This window comes from Heteronotia binoei, chromosome 8 (genome assembly GCF_032191835.1).
Source record: "Heteronotia binoei isolate CCM8104 ecotype False Entrance Well chromosome 8, APGP_CSIRO_Hbin_v1, whole genome shotgun sequence".
In the NCBI taxonomy this organism is placed as follows: Eukaryota; Metazoa; Chordata; class Lepidosauria; order Squamata; family Gekkonidae; genus Heteronotia; species Heteronotia binoei.
Window position 1 is genome coordinate 105,985,666 of NC_083230.1, and position 17,525 is coordinate 106,003,190.

The following is a 17,525-nucleotide window of genomic DNA, read 5'->3' on the forward strand; positions in this document are numbered from 1 at the left end:
AACAGGGCTTTTATTTGTAGCTGGAACTCCTTTGGTTATTAGGCCATGCACCCCTGATGTAGCCAATCCTCCTGGAGCTTACAGGAGGCCTTGGAATACGAGCCCGGTAAGATCTTGGAGAATTGGCTACATCAGGGGTGTGTGGCCTAATATGCAAAGGAGTTCCTGCTACAAAAAAACCCTTGTCCTAAGCAATTTTCCCTCTAAACTGCAGAGTCTTCTGAGCAAAAATTCTACTCTGTGAGTTACTGGTATTAAAAGTTATGAGCTACTGGCATTAAAGTTGTGAGCTGCTGCATAAATTATTGTGTTGTGGGGCCATTTTTCCTGTAAGCTTCAGGAGGATTGGCTACATTAGAGTTGTGTGACTTAATATGCAAAGGAGCTCCTGCTAGAATTCCACCTCTTCTGATGCTTATGAAAGACAAGCTCTGTATTCTACTCAGTGCTGTGGGAGACCACAATAGGGTTCTGGACTGTACTACTTAACTGCAGGGGGGAGTTCATGTATTTTAATGTTCCCCTTTGTAAAAAAACACGGTTTCTTGTCTGTATATAGCTAGGTTGTCTAGGCCACAACCTTTCCCCATGATGTGCTAGTTTATCATATGCTGATGGTGTTCAAAAAGTTGGCACCTCAAGTGGTACAGTCCGGAATGTTGCCATTTCTGTCTGCTGCTGAGGGATTGTCCATCTTCAGGGCTTTTTTTGTAGCAGGAACTCTTTTGCATATTAGGCCACACATCCCTGATGTAGCCAATCCTCCCGGAGCTTACAGCAGGCCCTGTAAGAAAAGCCCTGTAAAGTCTTGGAGGATTGGCTACATCACAGGGGTGTGCCCTAATATGCAAATGAGTTCCTGCTACAAAAAAGCCTTGCCCATCTTTGTTCTTATTGAAACTGCAGGCTGCTGTTGGGTAGGAAGGAGAATCAGAAAGTCTTGGGAGATTGCCAAGTGTTTTGTATGATGGAGGCCACTGTTTCTCTGTGAGTTGTTCCTGCAGATGCAAAGATGACAGTTTGAGTGCCCTTCTGAAGCACCGCTTACGCCACTGAAATACAGAAAAGCCAAAAGCAGTTATTTCATTTGGAAAAGAGATGCTTTGTTATCAAGAAACTGGTGGATGGGTGCCATGTCACCCATGAACAGCATTTTGGGCATCATGGATGTAGATCATCTCTCATGGTGTTGGTTTGAACTAGCAAAGGAAAAATAATCTTTCTCGCTGTGCACAAATGTCTTCCTTTCCCAGCCGCCCTGGCCTCAAAACCACCCCAAATGCTGAGGAAGCCAAGCCAGCACCCACTGTGGAGGCAGGCAAGCGAGTAGAGGAACTACGCCGTCGCCGCGGTGAGAATGAGAATGAAGAGTTCGAGAAGATGAAACAGAAGCAACAAGAGGCTGCCGTGGAACTGGAGGAGCTGAAGAAGAAGCGAGAAGAGCGTCGGAAGATTCTGGAAGAAGAAGAGCAGAGGAGGAAGAAAGATGAGGCAGGCAGAAAAGCTCGGGAGGAGGTAATGGTCTTCCGGAGTGGCCCTCGGCATCCAAATCATGGCAGCAAACATGATTTTGCTGGCCTGGGGGCATTGAGAATTGTATTTTAAAAGCTGCATGTGTGGTAGGGTATCCTTGCCTTCTGATTTCTCAAGTCATCAAAGCATGTTTCTTGGGGCTGGTTCCAAGCAAGCATTTTTCACAAGTTAAATTTGGTTTGAGTTGGCTTTGAGCATGGAATTGGGTGGGATGAGCCCAAATTCCTTCTCCGCCGCTTTCTTTCTAGCAGGGCTTTTTTTTTGTAGCGGGAACTCTTTTGCATTTTAGGCCACACCCCCTGATGTAGCCAATCCTCCTGGAGCTTACAGTAAGCCTTGTACTAAGAGCCCTGAAAGCTCTCAGAGGATTGGCTACACAAGAGAGGTGTGGCCTCATATGCAAAGAACTTGCTACAAAAAACGCTCTGCTTTCTACCAGGTTGTGTACATACGTATAAATCCTTTAGCAGCTACCTTGGCATCAAATTAGATGTGCAGCTGGAATCCATGTCCTTCTATTTAAATAAGTCAGGAAGTGAGGGGGGAGCTGTTTTTTGACAAAAAGCAAAGCACTTGGGTGAGGAGAGGCCCTACCTCATCCTACTTGCATCCAGCTGCTTCCTCTTCACCTGCTTTGCACTTGAAAAAGAACATGTGGATAAATACCCTCCAGTTGTCACTGGTTTAGCCCTGGAACATCTGTATGACTGATGTTGCTTTACTTGGTGTTTAACTGGGATCAGATTTCACAACTGATTCAGAGTCTGTGCTTGCTTGGAAAGTTCATCTGATCAAATTCCACTCCGTCGAATAGTTCTACTGGTTTTGAATTGGAGGCTTAATGCTGGCACTGTGCTTCCACACACACTGAATGACGCCCCTTCAATCTGCTTTCAATGCACTTTGCAACTAGATTTTACTGTCTGAAATGACAAGATCCACTTGCTGGCGATTGCTAAAGTGCATTAAAGGTGTGTTGAAAGTGCATCATCCAGGTTACGTTGAAAGCACCCTGATGTTAGAGAAAGTTCAGCAAGGATTCCAATTGCTTCTCAGAGCCCAGCAAGTTGCCAGAAGCAATCCTTGCACTTACATGCAACAGTATGGCTCTTTCTATCAGTTGCCGGGCAGCAAGGGAGAAGGATGTAGTAGTCAATTGGCTTGTGGGCTCCCCAGAGGCAGCTGCTCAGCCCCTGTGTGAATGGAATTCTGGACTAGATGGGCCCCTGGTTTGATCTCTCAGGGCTTTTTTGTAGCAGGAGCTCCTTTGCATATTAGGCCACACCCCAAGAGCTTACAGTAAGCCCTGTACTAAGAGCTCTGTAAGCTCCAGGAGATTGGCTACATCGGGGTGTGTGGCCTAATATGCAAAGGAGTTCCTGCTACAGAAAAAGCGCTGCGTTCTCTAATGTGGCAAGATTGAATTCCCATGCCCTGATACTGGTGAGGGGAGGGCGGGTAAAAAGTGGGGTAGAGAGGAGTCCTGGACCATCCCATTCCTTACCTTGGGCGTTCTCCCCTCCTTTGAAGCTTGTCGACTTGGAGAGATCTTTGGTTTGGTTCTCCATGGTCAGAGAGGTATCGGCCCATAAATGGAACAGATCTGCAGCAATCCATTCCACTTCTTACCCTGTCCAGAATTTTAACGTCTGGGTGGAATTATGAATCCCAAAGTCTTAAGTAGCTTGCTTTGTGTTATTACTTTTGGTAGGAAGAGAAGCGGCGGCTGAAGGAAGAAATTGAAAGGAGAAGGGCAGAAGCAGCGGAGAAACGGCAGAAGATGCCCGACGAAGGCTTGCCTGAAGACAAGAAGCCTTTTAAATGCTTCACCCCCAAGGGGTCCTCTCTCAAGGTAATCCTTGGCTGCAGCATCCCCCTAGAAAACTCGCATTCAGGAAGAAGGGCTCCTTTAGAGCAGGGGTGGCCAGGCTGCAGCTCGGAAGCCACATCTGGCTCTTCCACACATATTGTGTGGCTCTAGAGCATCCGAAAGCCAGTATTCCATATTTTGTACGTACCATTTGTAAGCATGCAGGTGCTGTGTTCACATGAGATTAAGCCACGTATGCGGGGTCCTTGCTTCCCCTCCATGCAGCTGACCTTGCACGCTGCCTGGTTACTTTCGGCTTCCTCAAAAACACAGGGTTATATATATATCTGCTGATTTTTTTTATTGCATAGTTCAGTGCTTGGTCTTGTACAAGGTGTGCTTTGTTTCCACTGAAGTCAGTCTCAGTGGAAATTTTGAGATCGATTTTCACGGAGTGTGCATCCTGCAATGCGATGCTGACTATGTAACCTTTGCAGACAATAGCTTTTGTTTGGTTATCCATGTATGAGGGATGTAGCTATCGAAAAGAGCAAGAGTGCATAGCACCTTAAAGACTAACAAAGTTGTTTAAAAAATTTTTTGGGGGGGAAAGAAATACGGTTACCTTTTAATCTTTGGTTTGAAAATCATAGCGCAAATGTGCTGCAGCTGAGATAAAAGGAACTGTGTGGTGATTCAGGGTTTGTTTTTTCTAGAATTGAAATAATGATAAGGTTTGTGAGCCAAAAAATGGAGAAATATGTAAGATTTTATTTATAATTTGTGTATTTTTCCCGTCACCTTATTCCTTTCCCTCTTCCCTTATTTTATGTTATCTTATAACTTTAACAAACTGCTAAAACGAAAGAAAAGAAAAGAAAAAAAGTCGGACAACATTGGTGGCAGGGGAGGTGCTTTCCTGAGTCATTGCTCACTTCTTCAGTGATGTGTATGAGACCTTCTCTTATTGGTCTTAACCACCTTGCTTTTCGTCTTGTTTTACAGATCTATTTTGTCATTCTGTTTACCGTATGTGCCTCAGTCTTTTGGGGAGTCAGCATGTCGTTTGCTTGGTGTGTGCTGTGAGATCTTTCTGAGTCCTGCTCATAGATAGATGTGTGTGCATGTATATATATGTGTGTGTGTGTATGTGTGTATACACACACACACACACACATATATTGGCCACTGTGTGACACAGTGTTGGACTGGATGGGCCATTGGCCTGATCCAACATGGCTTCTCTTACGTTCTTAGATTTGTGCTCCATTTCACCTGTGTTTTAGAACTTGGTTTTCTTGTGATTTTTGTGGGCTGTGTGTGTGTGTGGGGGGGGGGGGAAGCCGTCAGAGAGCTTTTTAAAAAGAACATGAACAGATAAATAAATCCTTAAGGGTTTTATACAAACAAATATGATGGCAAAGGGTTGGGTACCAGAGTGGCGATTGGCATCACCCTGGGTGTGTAAGAAGGGGCCGCAAGAACGAAGCACTGATGCAGCCCTTCCTGACCTCCCTCTCATGATCTGCCTAATTCACAGAATCAGCATTGGTGTCAGATGGACATCTAAAAAGGTAAAGGTGGTCCCCTGCGCAAGCACCCATGGGGTGACATCATATCACAATGTTTTCTTAGCAGACTTTTTAACGGGGTGGTTTGCCATTGTCTTCCCCTGTCATTTACCCCCAGCAAGCTGGGTACTCATCTTACCCATCTTGGAAGGATAGAAGGCTGAGTCAACCTTGATCCGGCTACCTGAACCCTGTGCTTAAAAGTAGGAGAGCCAACCACCTCTGAAAGAAGCCTGCTCCACTGACGTACCGCTCTGTCAGGAAGTTCTTCCAGATGTTTAGCTGAAAACTCTTTTGATTTAATTTCAGTCCATTGGTTGGGCAATAGAAAATGACCCCACTCCATCCTCTATATAACAGCCCTTCAGATACTTGAAGATGGCTATTGTATCACCTCTCGGTTGTCTCCTCTCCAGGCTGAAAAAAAAAACAGTTATAAGACTTCCTTAACTCCTGTGAGATTCATTCCTCTCACGAGAGCGTGGTCACCTCTCAGGCGAATCTGGAGAGCCCTGTGGGGAATGTGAGGCTGCTTATGCTGCTTTTAAAGAGCCTGGAGGAGTGAAGAGGGAGGGGAGATTGGTATCGGGGCCCAGGGCTCAGGGGAGACCTCAGATGGATTAAATGGACAGAGCCAGTAGGAGATGCTGCAGCTATTCTGTGCATTTATACATTCCTCCTGCAGCTGTTTAACTCCTGTATGGGAACAGACCAACCCAGATATAGTTACCCCAGGTGACCGCAGGGCTTTTTTTTGTAGCAGGAACTCCTTTGCATATTAGGCCACACCCCCTGATGTAGCCAATCCTCCAAGAGCTTACAGGGCTGTTAGCACAGGGCCTGCTGTAAGCTCCAGGAGGATTGGCTACATCAGGGGTGTGTGGCCTAATATGCAAAGGAGTTCTGCCTACAAAAAAAGCCCTGCAGGTGAGATTCTTGTGCTGTCTTGAGCAAGGCTCAAGAGCCTAAAAGGGAATGTAAGTCAAGTGGCAGAGAGCACCATAGGTTTGCAGTATGGAATCACGTACATAACAAACCAAACACACTGCATATTATTAAGTTTGATCATGTTCTGGAAAACAGTTCCCCCCATTTTACAGATGGGGAAACAGAGAAGCCAAGAGCGTCTAGTATGAAAGATACTCCGCAAATCCAGGAAAAAAGCATGGGTATAGATCGGCAGACAGGGAGAAATGTAGGCAATGAGAGAAGGGCAAAATGCCCACTTCTTTGTGCTTCTTCAAGGGTGAAGAGTTTCCTGAGGTGATAAACAGTGTGTAGGAAAGAAAAGTATGGAAGTTGTGTGGATTGTCGCGTGTAACAATCAACATCCATCTGCTCCAGTGTGATTGTTGCATGTGGCAATTGGCATGCAGTCCGAATGCTTTTTAAGGAAGTTGCAATCTTTAGGAATGTCCCATTGTCTTTGTGTCAGTTGACCCAAGAGAAGGCAAGAAGGGATTTCTAAACTGGGGCGTATATTAAGATGTACTTTCTCCACCTTCCATCTGTATCATGCTGTTTCATGCTGCCATCTTGTGGCAGTAGAAAGCATGTGCCGCTCAAGAGAACAGCACGTGCCCTATAAATGCCACCTTGGAACAACTGAATTGCAAGTCCCATCTCCAACACAGCAGGCTCTGGGCCATGAGAGTTTCTGCCACCACAAATGCTGCAAAACTTTTATTTTATACAATGGTGGAAATTCACAAGAGTAGCTGAGCAGGGGAATTGGCTGCCCAGGGAGGCGGTGAGCTCCCTCTCACTGGCAGTCTTCAAGCAGCGGCCGGCTGAACACTTGTCAGGGATGCTTTAGGCCGATCCTGCATTGAGCAGGGGGCTGGCCTGGATGGCCCCTTCTAACCCTGTGATTCTAAAACTCATGGCTGTTTTTGCTGCCATGGGTGAGCACAGCTGCCCTTTGGGAATACCCTGCAGTCTTCGTCTTCTTCATAGAATCATAGAGTTGGAAGGGACCTCCAGGGTCATCTAGTCCAACCCCCTGCACAATGCAGGAAACCCACATACGCCTCCCCCTAAATTCACAGGATCTTCATCGCTGTCAGATGGCCATCTAGCCTCTGTTTTAAAACCTCCAAGGAAAGAGAGCCCACCATCTCCCGAGGAAGCCTGTTCCACTGAGGAATCGCCAACGCTGATGAATTTTTGCTTTAAAAGTTATTTATTTATTTTGGTAAATTTATATTCTGCCCTTTCCCAGGCGGGCTCAGGGCCGATTACATCCAAGTAAAACCAGTAAAACAAGTCAAATGCAATAAAACCAATAAAATGCAATTAAAACAACAACACAGCACAGTACTATATAACAAAGGTGGGCGGGCTCATAGTGCAGGTTGGAGTACAGTCAGTGGCCCAGATATAATAATTCAGATGACGGATCACTGTGGGGGAGGATAGCTGATGGTATGGGCAATAAGGAAAAGGATGCCCATTTGCCTCAACCAAAAGCCTGGCGGAAATCCCCTATCGCAGAACTGCAACATCCCAAGACAGTGCTGCCTCTAAGTGGCTTTCTTGCAGTGAAGAGAGTATGACCAGCTTAGTCTTCACGTTGGAGTCCAGGTGTTGTGTGTTGCGTTCCATTTCTCTTTCTTGCATCTCTACAAATGCTTCCGCCTTCTGATCTTTTCAACGGACTCTCTTGCCTTGGTAACCGCAACGCGTCGTTGGGTGATTTTTCCTCACTTCTCCTCTCTTCTTATTTTCTTAGATAGAAGAACGTGCGGAATTCTTGAACAAATCTGCCCAAAAGAGGTAAGGAGGCCTCACGCTACCCAAGGCAGCACTGCAAAGAAGCATTCTGGGTTGGGCGAGAAGGCTCTAACCTGTCTCCTAACACTCTGTTTCTGTGCAGTGGCATGAAACCTACTCATGCGGCAGCCGTTGTCTCCAAGATCGACAGCAGACTTGAGCAGTACACAAGTGCAATTGAGGTGAGTTTTCCAGAGCTTCAGAACTTCCCTGATTGACCATTTCAAGCAGTGCACACAGCTTAGAGCAGGAATGGCTGAACTGTGACTCGGGAGCGACATTTGGCTCTTTCACACATGTTGTGTGGCTCTTGAAGCCCCCACTGCCCTATCAGCTGGCTTGGAGAAGGCATTTCTCTTTAAATCACTTCACCAAGCAAAACGAGGCAGCCAGTGGCTTGGAGAATGCATTTAAAGTTGCTTTCTTTCCATCTCTCCTCCCTACTCCTCCTCAGAGAGCCAGTTTGGTGTAGTGGTTAAGTGCGCAGACTCTTATCTGGAAGAACCGGGTTTGATTCCCCACTTCTCCACTTGTACCTGCTGGAACGGCCTTGGGTCACCCATAGCTCTGGCAGAGGTTGTCCTTGAAAGGGCAGCTGCTGTGAGAGCCCTCCCAGCCCCACCCACCCCCCAGGGTGTCTGTTGTGGGGGGAGAAGAGATAGGAGATTGTAAGCCGCTCTTAGTCTCTGATTCAGGGAGAAGAGCAGAGTATAAATCTGCAATTCTTCTTCTATTTTCCTTCCTTCCTTGAGGCTCTCAAACTTCTGATGCTTATTCTGTGCCAAGAGTTATGGAGTTATTGGCACACAGGCTCTGACCTTACACCTACCTTGATCAATTCTGGACCATGTGGTGAGGCATACAATAAGACACTGGATGCAATATGTATGCCTGTGATTAGGACAAGGCTGTAGAATAAGAGGCCTCAAGAATATCTTTAAGCCTTTGTCACTTCATTAAATTTTCTTGTGGTCTAGCATTGCTCTGTTGTTTTATTGTATTCTCTATTATGAGCCAGTATATGTATTTACTTTTCTGACCTCTGAAGAAGACCAGTGTAGGTCGAAATGCGTCAGGTCAGGTTAAGTTAAGTGGGTTCCCATTGTGGTTTTATGACTGTACAAAGGATAGAGGCTAATGATAGGCCCCTAAATGGTTATAGCTTTCTATAATAAGTACATGTATGTTTGCTTATGATTTATTATACAGTTTGCTTTTAATGTTTGGCCCTTTAATTGCATATTAAGCTTTTAGGTTTCTTACGCCAGTTTTTGGGTTCTTTCTTTCCCCTCTCTGTTTTTTCTTACACACACACAAGAATGTAAGGGTGAAAAGACCTCTCTCCTCCCCTCCACCGCCATAACATTGTGCAGACTGTCATAATGATTTCCATGCACCTTCAGTGTGACCGACCAGGTGTTTCTTGCAGGGTACAAAGGCTGCCCGGCCCGTCAAGGCCGCCCCCTCTGACCTCCCGGTTCCTGCCGAGGGAGTTCGTAACATTAAGAGCATGTGGGAGAAAGGCAATGTGTTCTCCTCGCCCTCCGGCATGGGGACGCCCAATAAGGTACGTTGTCCTACGTTGATTCCTTTGAAATGTGGTGCGGGAAGAGAGTTTGAGGGATTCTGTGGACTGCCCAAAGGACAAATAAGTGGGTTCTAGATCAACGCAAGCCTGAACTCCTCCCTCAGGAAGCTAAAATGGCTTAACGGAGGCTCTTCTGCTTTGGTCACATCGTGAGAAGGCAGGAGTCACTGGAGAAGGCAATAGTGTTAGGAAAAGTTGAAGGTAGCAGGAAAAGAGGAAGACCCAGCATGGAATTGATTGACTGGAATCAAGGAAGCCACGGCCCTCCGTTTGCAAGACCTGAGCAAAAGTATTACTGATAGCATGTTTTGGAGGTCATCGATTCATTGGGTCATCTCAGGGGTAGAATTCTAGCAGGAGCTTTTTTGCATATTAGGCCACACCCCCTTGATGTAGCCAATCCTCCAAGAGTTTACAAGGCTCTTTTTTGTAATCTCTTGGAGGATTGGCTACATCAGGGGTGTGTGGCCTAATTTGCAAAGGAGCTCCTGCTAGAATTCTACCCTGGGTCATCTTAAGCTGGAAGCAGAGTGATAGCACCACACAAAGAGACTCCCTTCTGATTTGTCATGCTAGGCACTGCATGTTAGGCACTGCATTCCAAACAGTAGTGAGTAGAAATTCTGACAGAATAAGAAGTACTGCTTGGGAGGGAGGGGGTCAGAAGTGAGTGAACCCACAACTTGGACTTCACTCACATGCAGCATCCAGTTGCAAAAGCCACTGAAAGGGAACATTCCCTTTCAATGGCTTTTGCAAGTGGGGAGGCAGAGGGGAACAAAAGGGAGTGCTGAAACAAATGCTTCCCACCATTAACCCCATGAACCTCCAACAACCACCTGGAAGGTCGTGGATAGGGATGGGCATGAACCTCGGTTTGCAAACCCACGAACCAGCCGTATTCATGGAGAGGTTCATGCCCATCCCTACAGTGTGCACTCAATGGCATCTGCTCGCCTTCATCCCTTGTTATATCTAACTCTCCTGCCCACTGTTGGCTTTTCCCCTCACTCCCCTCTGGGCAGGACTTGGTCTCTTGCTGATTGGTTTTTAAATACCTCACTGTTTATTTTATATTATTATAAGGAAATTTTTTAGCATATGGTACTTTGTATGATTGGATGGAAACCTGGTTTATGTATATGTATATTTAAAAGGAACAGATGTACTGACTTTTTCTCTCACACACACATACGCATACTGTTGTCCTTTCCTGTCCCCCCTTCCACAACTTTGTTTTTAAGTTCTATGAAGCAAAGATTTGTTTCCCCACACACAGGGCTGACTCGCCTAGGCGGTTGCATCAAATTTTTTGAGGAGAAAGCTGGAGGAGGCTTCGCTCCCCCCTCACTTCTGGTTCTGGAAAGGAGGGGGGAGAAGCCTCCTCCCGCTTTCTCTTAAAAAAATGCAGCTCTTCCAGCTGCCTCAAAGCTGGTAGGCCCCAGCCTTGTCACAGTGAGCGGCGGGGGGGGGGGGGTGCGATGGAGCACGGCAGAAGGGAAGGGAGGGGGCTGGCGGTGGGTGGGGCACAGCGGGTGTTCTGGGCAGGGAGCCTGCCTGGGGTGCCATGTGCCCTAGGGCCAGCGCTGCCCACATACGTGTATGATAATCTGTAAAACATCGTGTCCAGTGCAACATCAAGTGGCTATCGATGGAACGCTGTATCTGGCGCAGTGGTGCTCTGTAGTCTTGATGCTTGGAGGGCTTCTGGAGTTCTGGCCCTGCTGGTGGACCTCCTGATGGCACCTGAGTTTTGGCCACTGTGTGATGCAGAGTGTTGGACTGGATGGGCCATTAGCCTGATCCAACATGGCTTCTCTTATGTTTTTAAGTGATGTCACCATATAAGTAAATGTTTGTTTTAAAAAAAAAGAAGTGAAAGAAAAGACACCCCCCCTCGCCATAACAGGAGTGTGTTTACATGAACTACTGGAACCTGGTGATTCTAATGTATTAGCAATTATTTGTATATTCGTATTCCTGAGACACCTCCCAACTATTCTACAGGAAACTGCTGGACTAAAGGTCGGAGTCTCCAGTCGTATCAATGAATGGTTAACTAAGACCCCAGAAAACAACAAATCCCCTGCTCCAAAACCTTCAGTAAGTGTTTATTTTTAGTATTTTGCAGGGCTTTTTTTTTTTTTTGCACCCCTGATGTAGCCAATCCTCCAAGAGCTTACAGTAGGCCTTGTACTAAGAGCCCTGGCTGCTCACAACAGCAGCAATCCACCTTCGTTCTCAGCAAGAAAGTCAGTCTACAAAAGTCAATGAAATGGAGCTTGAGGGGCTAAGGATGCCAGCCCTGGGTGCGAGGTGATTCATACACATGTCTTTCTGGTGATTTGGCTTTGAACTTGTCCCAGGCTTCCCCCTTCACTGCTGTGGATTGAGAATCCTGAGCTCTCAGCAGAAGTTTGGGACTCAGGCGTTACCCAAAGTATAACGGGTTGCATTGAGCAACGACGCCTGCCACAGAGCAACAAGATTTGGCTACTTAATTAGGATGATCCTGCATGGAGCAGGGGGTTGGATTAGATCAGGGGTGGCCAAACTGTGACTCAGGAGCCACATGTGGCTCTTTCACACATATTATGTGGCTCCTGAACCCCTCACTGCTCCATTGGCGGCTTGGAGAAAGCATTTGTCTCTTCAGATCAATTCGCCAAGCCAGCCAGTGGCTTTGAGAATGCATTTAAGTTACCAAAGATTTCAGGTTTTCACAGCTGGCATCATCATTAGGGTTTGTAGAATCTTTCGGGCTCAAGTGCCGTGTTCTACTGGAGAAAGTTTTTCTTCTAGACGTTTCGTTCTCAGCTGCGGAGAACATCCTCAGTGGCGTTGCAGCCGGAGCAGGCGCTCAGACCTTCTTGGCTGCTGTGCATTGAGTGAGGCCAGGGCTGCTGGAGAGCTGCTATTTCTAGGCTGGAGGGGATGTGATGAAAGGGCAATTGGTTTGTGGATGTGCCCATTGTTTGGTGGGGCTTCCTGGAAGGGTGGTGATAAGGAAACTGGCTGTGGAATGTGACCATTGTTCTGTGTTGATTGCTGGGAGGGTTGGAAGGGGTGTGAAGATAAGGAAGATGGTTGTTGACTGTGCTGGTTGTTCTCTGGAATGTGCTGGTTGTTCTGTGACCTTCCGCAATTTGTAGTCTGTAGGGTGTTTTGCAGAGCTGGATACCAAGAATGGTGGATGGAAATGCCTTCTTCCTTTCTGTTAAAGTTGTGCTGGTGTTTGTAAATTTCAATAGTTTCTCTGTTAAGTTACATTTGCTTTCTTTCCACCTCCCTTACCCATCTGTTTGCCTTCCTGCCTTCCTTTCAGCTCTCAAGCATCTGATGTTCATGTCTTAATGGCTCTCAAAACATCTGGCATTTATTCTATGTGGCTCTTATGTTAAGCGAGTTTGGCCGCCCCTGAACTAGATGGTCTGTATGGCCCCATCCAGTTCTATGATTTGCCACTTGGAAATATACCTCTGAATTAACTAATATCTGAGGAAGAGCATATAATCTTTCAGTGACCCTGTGGGACCAGACTGACTGACTGAAACCTTTATTAGGCACTTGTTCATAAGAATCTAGGTAATAACAAGTAGGAGACAATGCAATTATATTATAAAAGAAAATGCCATTCAGAACTATAAACATCTACATTTAGTATATAATCAAGGATAGACTAAAGAATAATCCTGTCAATACTTGTTGTTTCTTCCCTAACCCAATAAACCGAGACAGCCATCCTACTCAGTTTGATTATTGCCGATCAGTGAGAATAGACAAGGAAATATTAACATTAATTGGGACATGCATACAAGTAGAGTGAAGGTGTATTTGTTTAACGTTTAAACAGCACAGGTATTACTTTCCAACTTTGTGCAGGATTCTCAGCCTTGGTTAGTACCAGTACTGGGGGAAGGAGATCATGGGACCAATGTGGCCATGTATACACTGTTTAAAAAAAATCAAAATGCAAGGGATAATCCTGACTAGTAAATGCAGTAATATTTATGAATTCAATTATGAACCTCTTTTAAAAGAACTCGAATGTAAGTTAAAGAAATGGCGTACCTTGCAACTGTCATTTATGGGCAGAATTGCTTTGATTAAGATGTATATTCTACCCAAGGTGCTGTTTTTATTTCAAATGGTTAATTTTGCAATTAGAAAAATGTTTATTGTTAAAATAGAACAGATGTGCAGATCCTTCATTTGGTTAGATAAGAAACCGAGAATTAAATGGAAAATCTTAATGGACACCAAGGTAAATGGAGGTTTAGGTCTGCCAGACTGGGAAAACTACCATCTGGCATGTGGCGTGGTCTGGTTGCGTGACTGGATAGGCCTCGAAAATAAAAGAATACTAACCTTAGAAGGTTTTGACCTCCAAAATGGTTGGCACTTCAATTTATGGTATGCAGAGAAAACTCAGAAGTATTTTGTTAATCATTTGATTCGGAAAGGGATATATAATGTTTGGCTGAAACTTAAAAAGAAAATATACAATAAAGTCCCGAGATGGATATCGCCTAGTGAAGCTTCAATCCAGCCACAGTTAAGGTACTACTCAAAGTTAGTCAGATACCAAGACCTTTTAGACGGAAATGACAGAATAAGCGGGAAAGAGGAATTAGAGGCGAAAGGTATAAAGTTAGACTGGTGGACCATGACCCTGGTACTGGCTAAATTTAATAAGGATAAACTGATTGGGTTCACCAATCCCAAGTTTGATTTTGATAAAATTTTAGTAAATAAGGTGGACAAAATAATCAAAAAAACTTATAACTATACGATGCAGATGAAATTGGAGGATGAAGTTGTCAAGGAAGTAATGTTGAAATGGTCCAAAAACTTGACATAAAACATAGATCTAGAAACATGGTCACGTTTTTGGAAAATGAACTACAAGGTTATTAAGCTGATTAACTTTAGAGAAAAATTTTTTAAGTTATTCCACAGGTGGCACATCACTCCCGTTCAACTAAACAAGATCAATGCGTCAACTCCCCCAAATTGTTGGAAATGCGGGATAAAGATAGGTTCATTCTTCCATCTCTGGTGGACATGCAAATAGGCAAAGAAATTTTGGGTTAAAATTTATGAGATGTTGAAGATGATGTTAAACATAAATTGGCAGTTTAAACCTGAAGTTATGTTACTCTCTTTAGTGAGGAAGGAAGTACCGCAGGAGGATGAACATTTGATAATATATGTCCTAACCAGCGGCAAGAATTGTATACGCCAGGCATTGGAGACAAAAAGAGTGTCCAGAATTAGAGGAGGTTGTAGACAAAACACTACAAGCCGCGGAGATGGACATTCTGTCAAATATGTTAAAAGGGATACCCAAAGCCGAAGCAATAAAAAAATGGGAAAAGTTGTATATATGGTTAAAAAAGGAGTAAGGTAGCTATGACTGTAGGTTAAAGGTAATGTTACTGATATTATAAATATGGATAAAATGTTGATAAGAAGAAATGTTTGATAATGGTTTGATACTGCATTCAGCCCCATTTGGAAGGCCAGGGATAGGTTATATTTCTGAGGCTGCTTGTTACTATTTTTTTTTTTTGGTGTAAACCTATCTGTATGTGAATTGTTGTGGATATATTGTTTTGGAAATAAAAAAAAAATCAAAATGCTGTGTGAAGGCAGCACAAATTTCGTGCCAAGAGGGGTGACATTTTGAAATGGGGAAGTTTGCATGCACCTATTTGACATAATGCACTATATATAGGAAACAAAAAGTTTCTGAGATTTTCCAGGTTTTCAACCACGTGTCTCTAAGACTTATTTCTACAGCCATATGGACTAGAAACCAGGTTCTTATTCTTGTACAGCACCATTGCAGAACTGCAGATTCAGGCAGACTTACTGAAATCCTTTCAGCAGTTCATCAACCAAAGGGGGCTGTAGCAATACAGAAGGTTGCAGTATAATTTTTAGCAAAACACAAATATGAAACAACCGGGGGTGGGAATGGGAAATGAATTACAATGAAGCTCTTCTGTCAATTCTGATCTCTGTGTTATCTGTTATCATTCTGTACAAATGCCTGTTTTGTTGAGAGCATGGCACACTTAAAGCCCAGGGAGGAAGAAGTATAACATAATAGAGGGAGAAGTATTTTTCTCCCTTTCTCACAATATGAGAACTCGTGGGCACTCAATGAAATTGCTAAGCAGTCGGGTTAGATAGGATAAAAGGAAGACCTTCTTCACCCAAAGGGTGATTAACACATGGAATCCACTGCCACAGGTGGTGGCGGCTGCCAGCATAGAGGGGATTGGATAAAGATATGGAGCAGAGGTCCATCAGTGGCTATTAGCCACAAGGTATAGATGGAACTCTCTGTCTGGGGCAAGTGATGTTCTTTATTGTTGGTGCTGGGGGGGGGGGCAACAGTGGGAGGGCTTCTAGTGTCCTGGCCCCAATGGTGGACTTCCTGATGGCACCTGGGTTTTTTTGCCACCGAGTTACAGTGTTGGACTGGATGGGCCATTGGCCTGATTCAACATGGCATCTCGTATGTTCTTAGGTAGATTGTTGAAGTGCCAAACCATATTTCTGCATACTGTGGCCCGATGGACCACTTGAAGTAGCAGGGCATGTCAAGATGGCAAATTCCTGTTGTCTAAGATTGATGGTCCTACATCCAGCTGGAAACAGGAAGATCTAGCAGCCACACTAATTCATTAAGTAGAAATTTTATAAGTAGTTAATGTTCATGATAGTTAAGAACATGTACACATTTCCTGATGTCAGATATGCATTAGTAAATCAGCATGGGAAGGAAAGGTGGCATGATACAGCCCAGCTTAATCAGATCTTGGAAGCTAAGCAGGGATGGGGGGCTAACTAAGGAAGACTCTGCTGAGGAAGGCAACAGCAAACCACCTCTGCTTCTCACTTGCCTTGTGAGCCCCTTGCTGGGGGTTGCTTTATGTCAGTTGAAACTTGACGACACATACGTATAATTTGTGTATTCCAAACCATGCTGCAGGTGTATGCGATGCAAGCTCATCTACAAAATGCAAAATGGAAAGCAGAGAAATGGTCAATTGCCCCAACATCTGGCTATCCACTGTCCGAGAAAAGTATCTAGACAGACCTTTGGTCTGATTGAGCAAAGCAATTCACATGCTGTTAGCTATCGAACCTTTTGTCTGGGCGGGTTAAAAGAGGCCCCCTGAAAAGAGTATTTTCATATCTTCTGGCTGATCATTGGGAGTAACCGGCCTGTGGAGGAGTTCAGAGGAGTAACTTGAGTCTAACCTGTCCTTTCCCTCAATCCCTTCTTTCCTCCTCAGTCAGTCGCTTTCTGTCTTTCTTCTCTCTTCCACTGTGATCAGCGTGACTGGATCTCCTGAAAAAGCTATCAGCTGTTCTCTTCTTCTCTTGGATTGGCTGTTTTCTGTTGAACTAGTCAGGTAAAATCTCTTTACACGCTACCTTGCCAAGCTATGAAAGCCTTGATCCTACACTCCCAATCTGAACCGCCTTTCTATGCACTTTCAAGTCCAGTTGGCTAAAAGGGGACTGTTACAAAGGAAGCATCACCTCGGTGCTCATTAATCGGCTTTATCTAAATTTATATAGGTCTACGCATAATTTCTTTCCTCAAACTCATTGGTTTGTTTTTCAACTTGAAATAGGACTTAAGACCTGGAGATGTGTCCGGCAAACGCAACCTCTGGGAGAAGCAGTCGGTGGAAAAGGCCTCGTCTCCCACAAAGGTACCTTTCCAGGTTTGGCATCGATCTAGGGCAGCTCAGTGGTGGTGTGGTGGTGGTGGAGCTCTTGAAGGAGAGCCAGTTTGGTTTAATGGTTAAGAGCGCAGACTCAGATCTGGGAGACCTGGGTCTGAGTCCCCACTCCTCCACATGCAGCTGCTGGTGTGACCTCAAAGAGCTGTTCTCAAAAGAGCTCTCCCAGACTCACCTGCCTCACAATTACAGGGTATCTGTTTGTGGGGAGAGGAAGGGAAGGAGATTGTAAGCTGCTCTGAGATGCTGAGTAAAGGGCAGGGTATAAATTCAAGCTCCCCCTCCTCCTCTTTCTCCTTCTCTTCTTCTGTGTTGTAGAGTAGATATTTATCTGTTGTAGATATTTCTCTGATCTTTCAACTTGTGCAACTCTCTTTAATATACAGGTAACAGCAGCAGGGAAAAAGTCAGAGACCAATGGTAAGTGAGAGGGGTATTTTTTCTCTTTGTGATCAGAAAGTCTGTGTCCTCCTGATTTTGGCAGC

At 44.9% G+C, this 17,525-nt stretch overlaps 1 protein-coding gene across 13 annotated transcripts in view; it reads left to right on the forward strand.

Annotated features, from left to right (window-relative positions):
• CALD1 (caldesmon 1) overlaps nt 1-17,525 on the forward strand; it is a 710,639-nt gene that overhangs the window by 272,774 nt on the left and 420,340 nt on the right. For 12 of the 13 annotated variants that reach the window (XM_060245823.1, XM_060245825.1, XM_060245821.1 and 9 more), the window contains 8 exons: nt 1,254-1,515; nt 3,245-3,385; nt 7,646-7,689; nt 7,790-7,868; nt 9,116-9,253; nt 11,282-11,377; nt 16,930-17,010; nt 17,427-17,460. In XM_060245823.1, the coding sequence (XP_060101806.1) occupies nt 1,254-1,515; nt 3,245-3,385; nt 7,646-7,689; nt 7,790-7,868; nt 9,116-9,253; nt 11,282-11,377; nt 16,930-17,010; nt 17,427-17,460 (875 nt within the window). Of the gene's footprint in view, nt 1-1,253; nt 1,516-3,244; nt 3,386-7,645; nt 7,690-7,789; nt 7,869-9,115; nt 9,254-11,281; nt 11,378-16,584; nt 16,705-16,929; nt 17,011-17,426; nt 17,461-17,525 lie in introns of those variants that run through there. The other variant, XR_009555757.1, reaches the window with a different exon arrangement.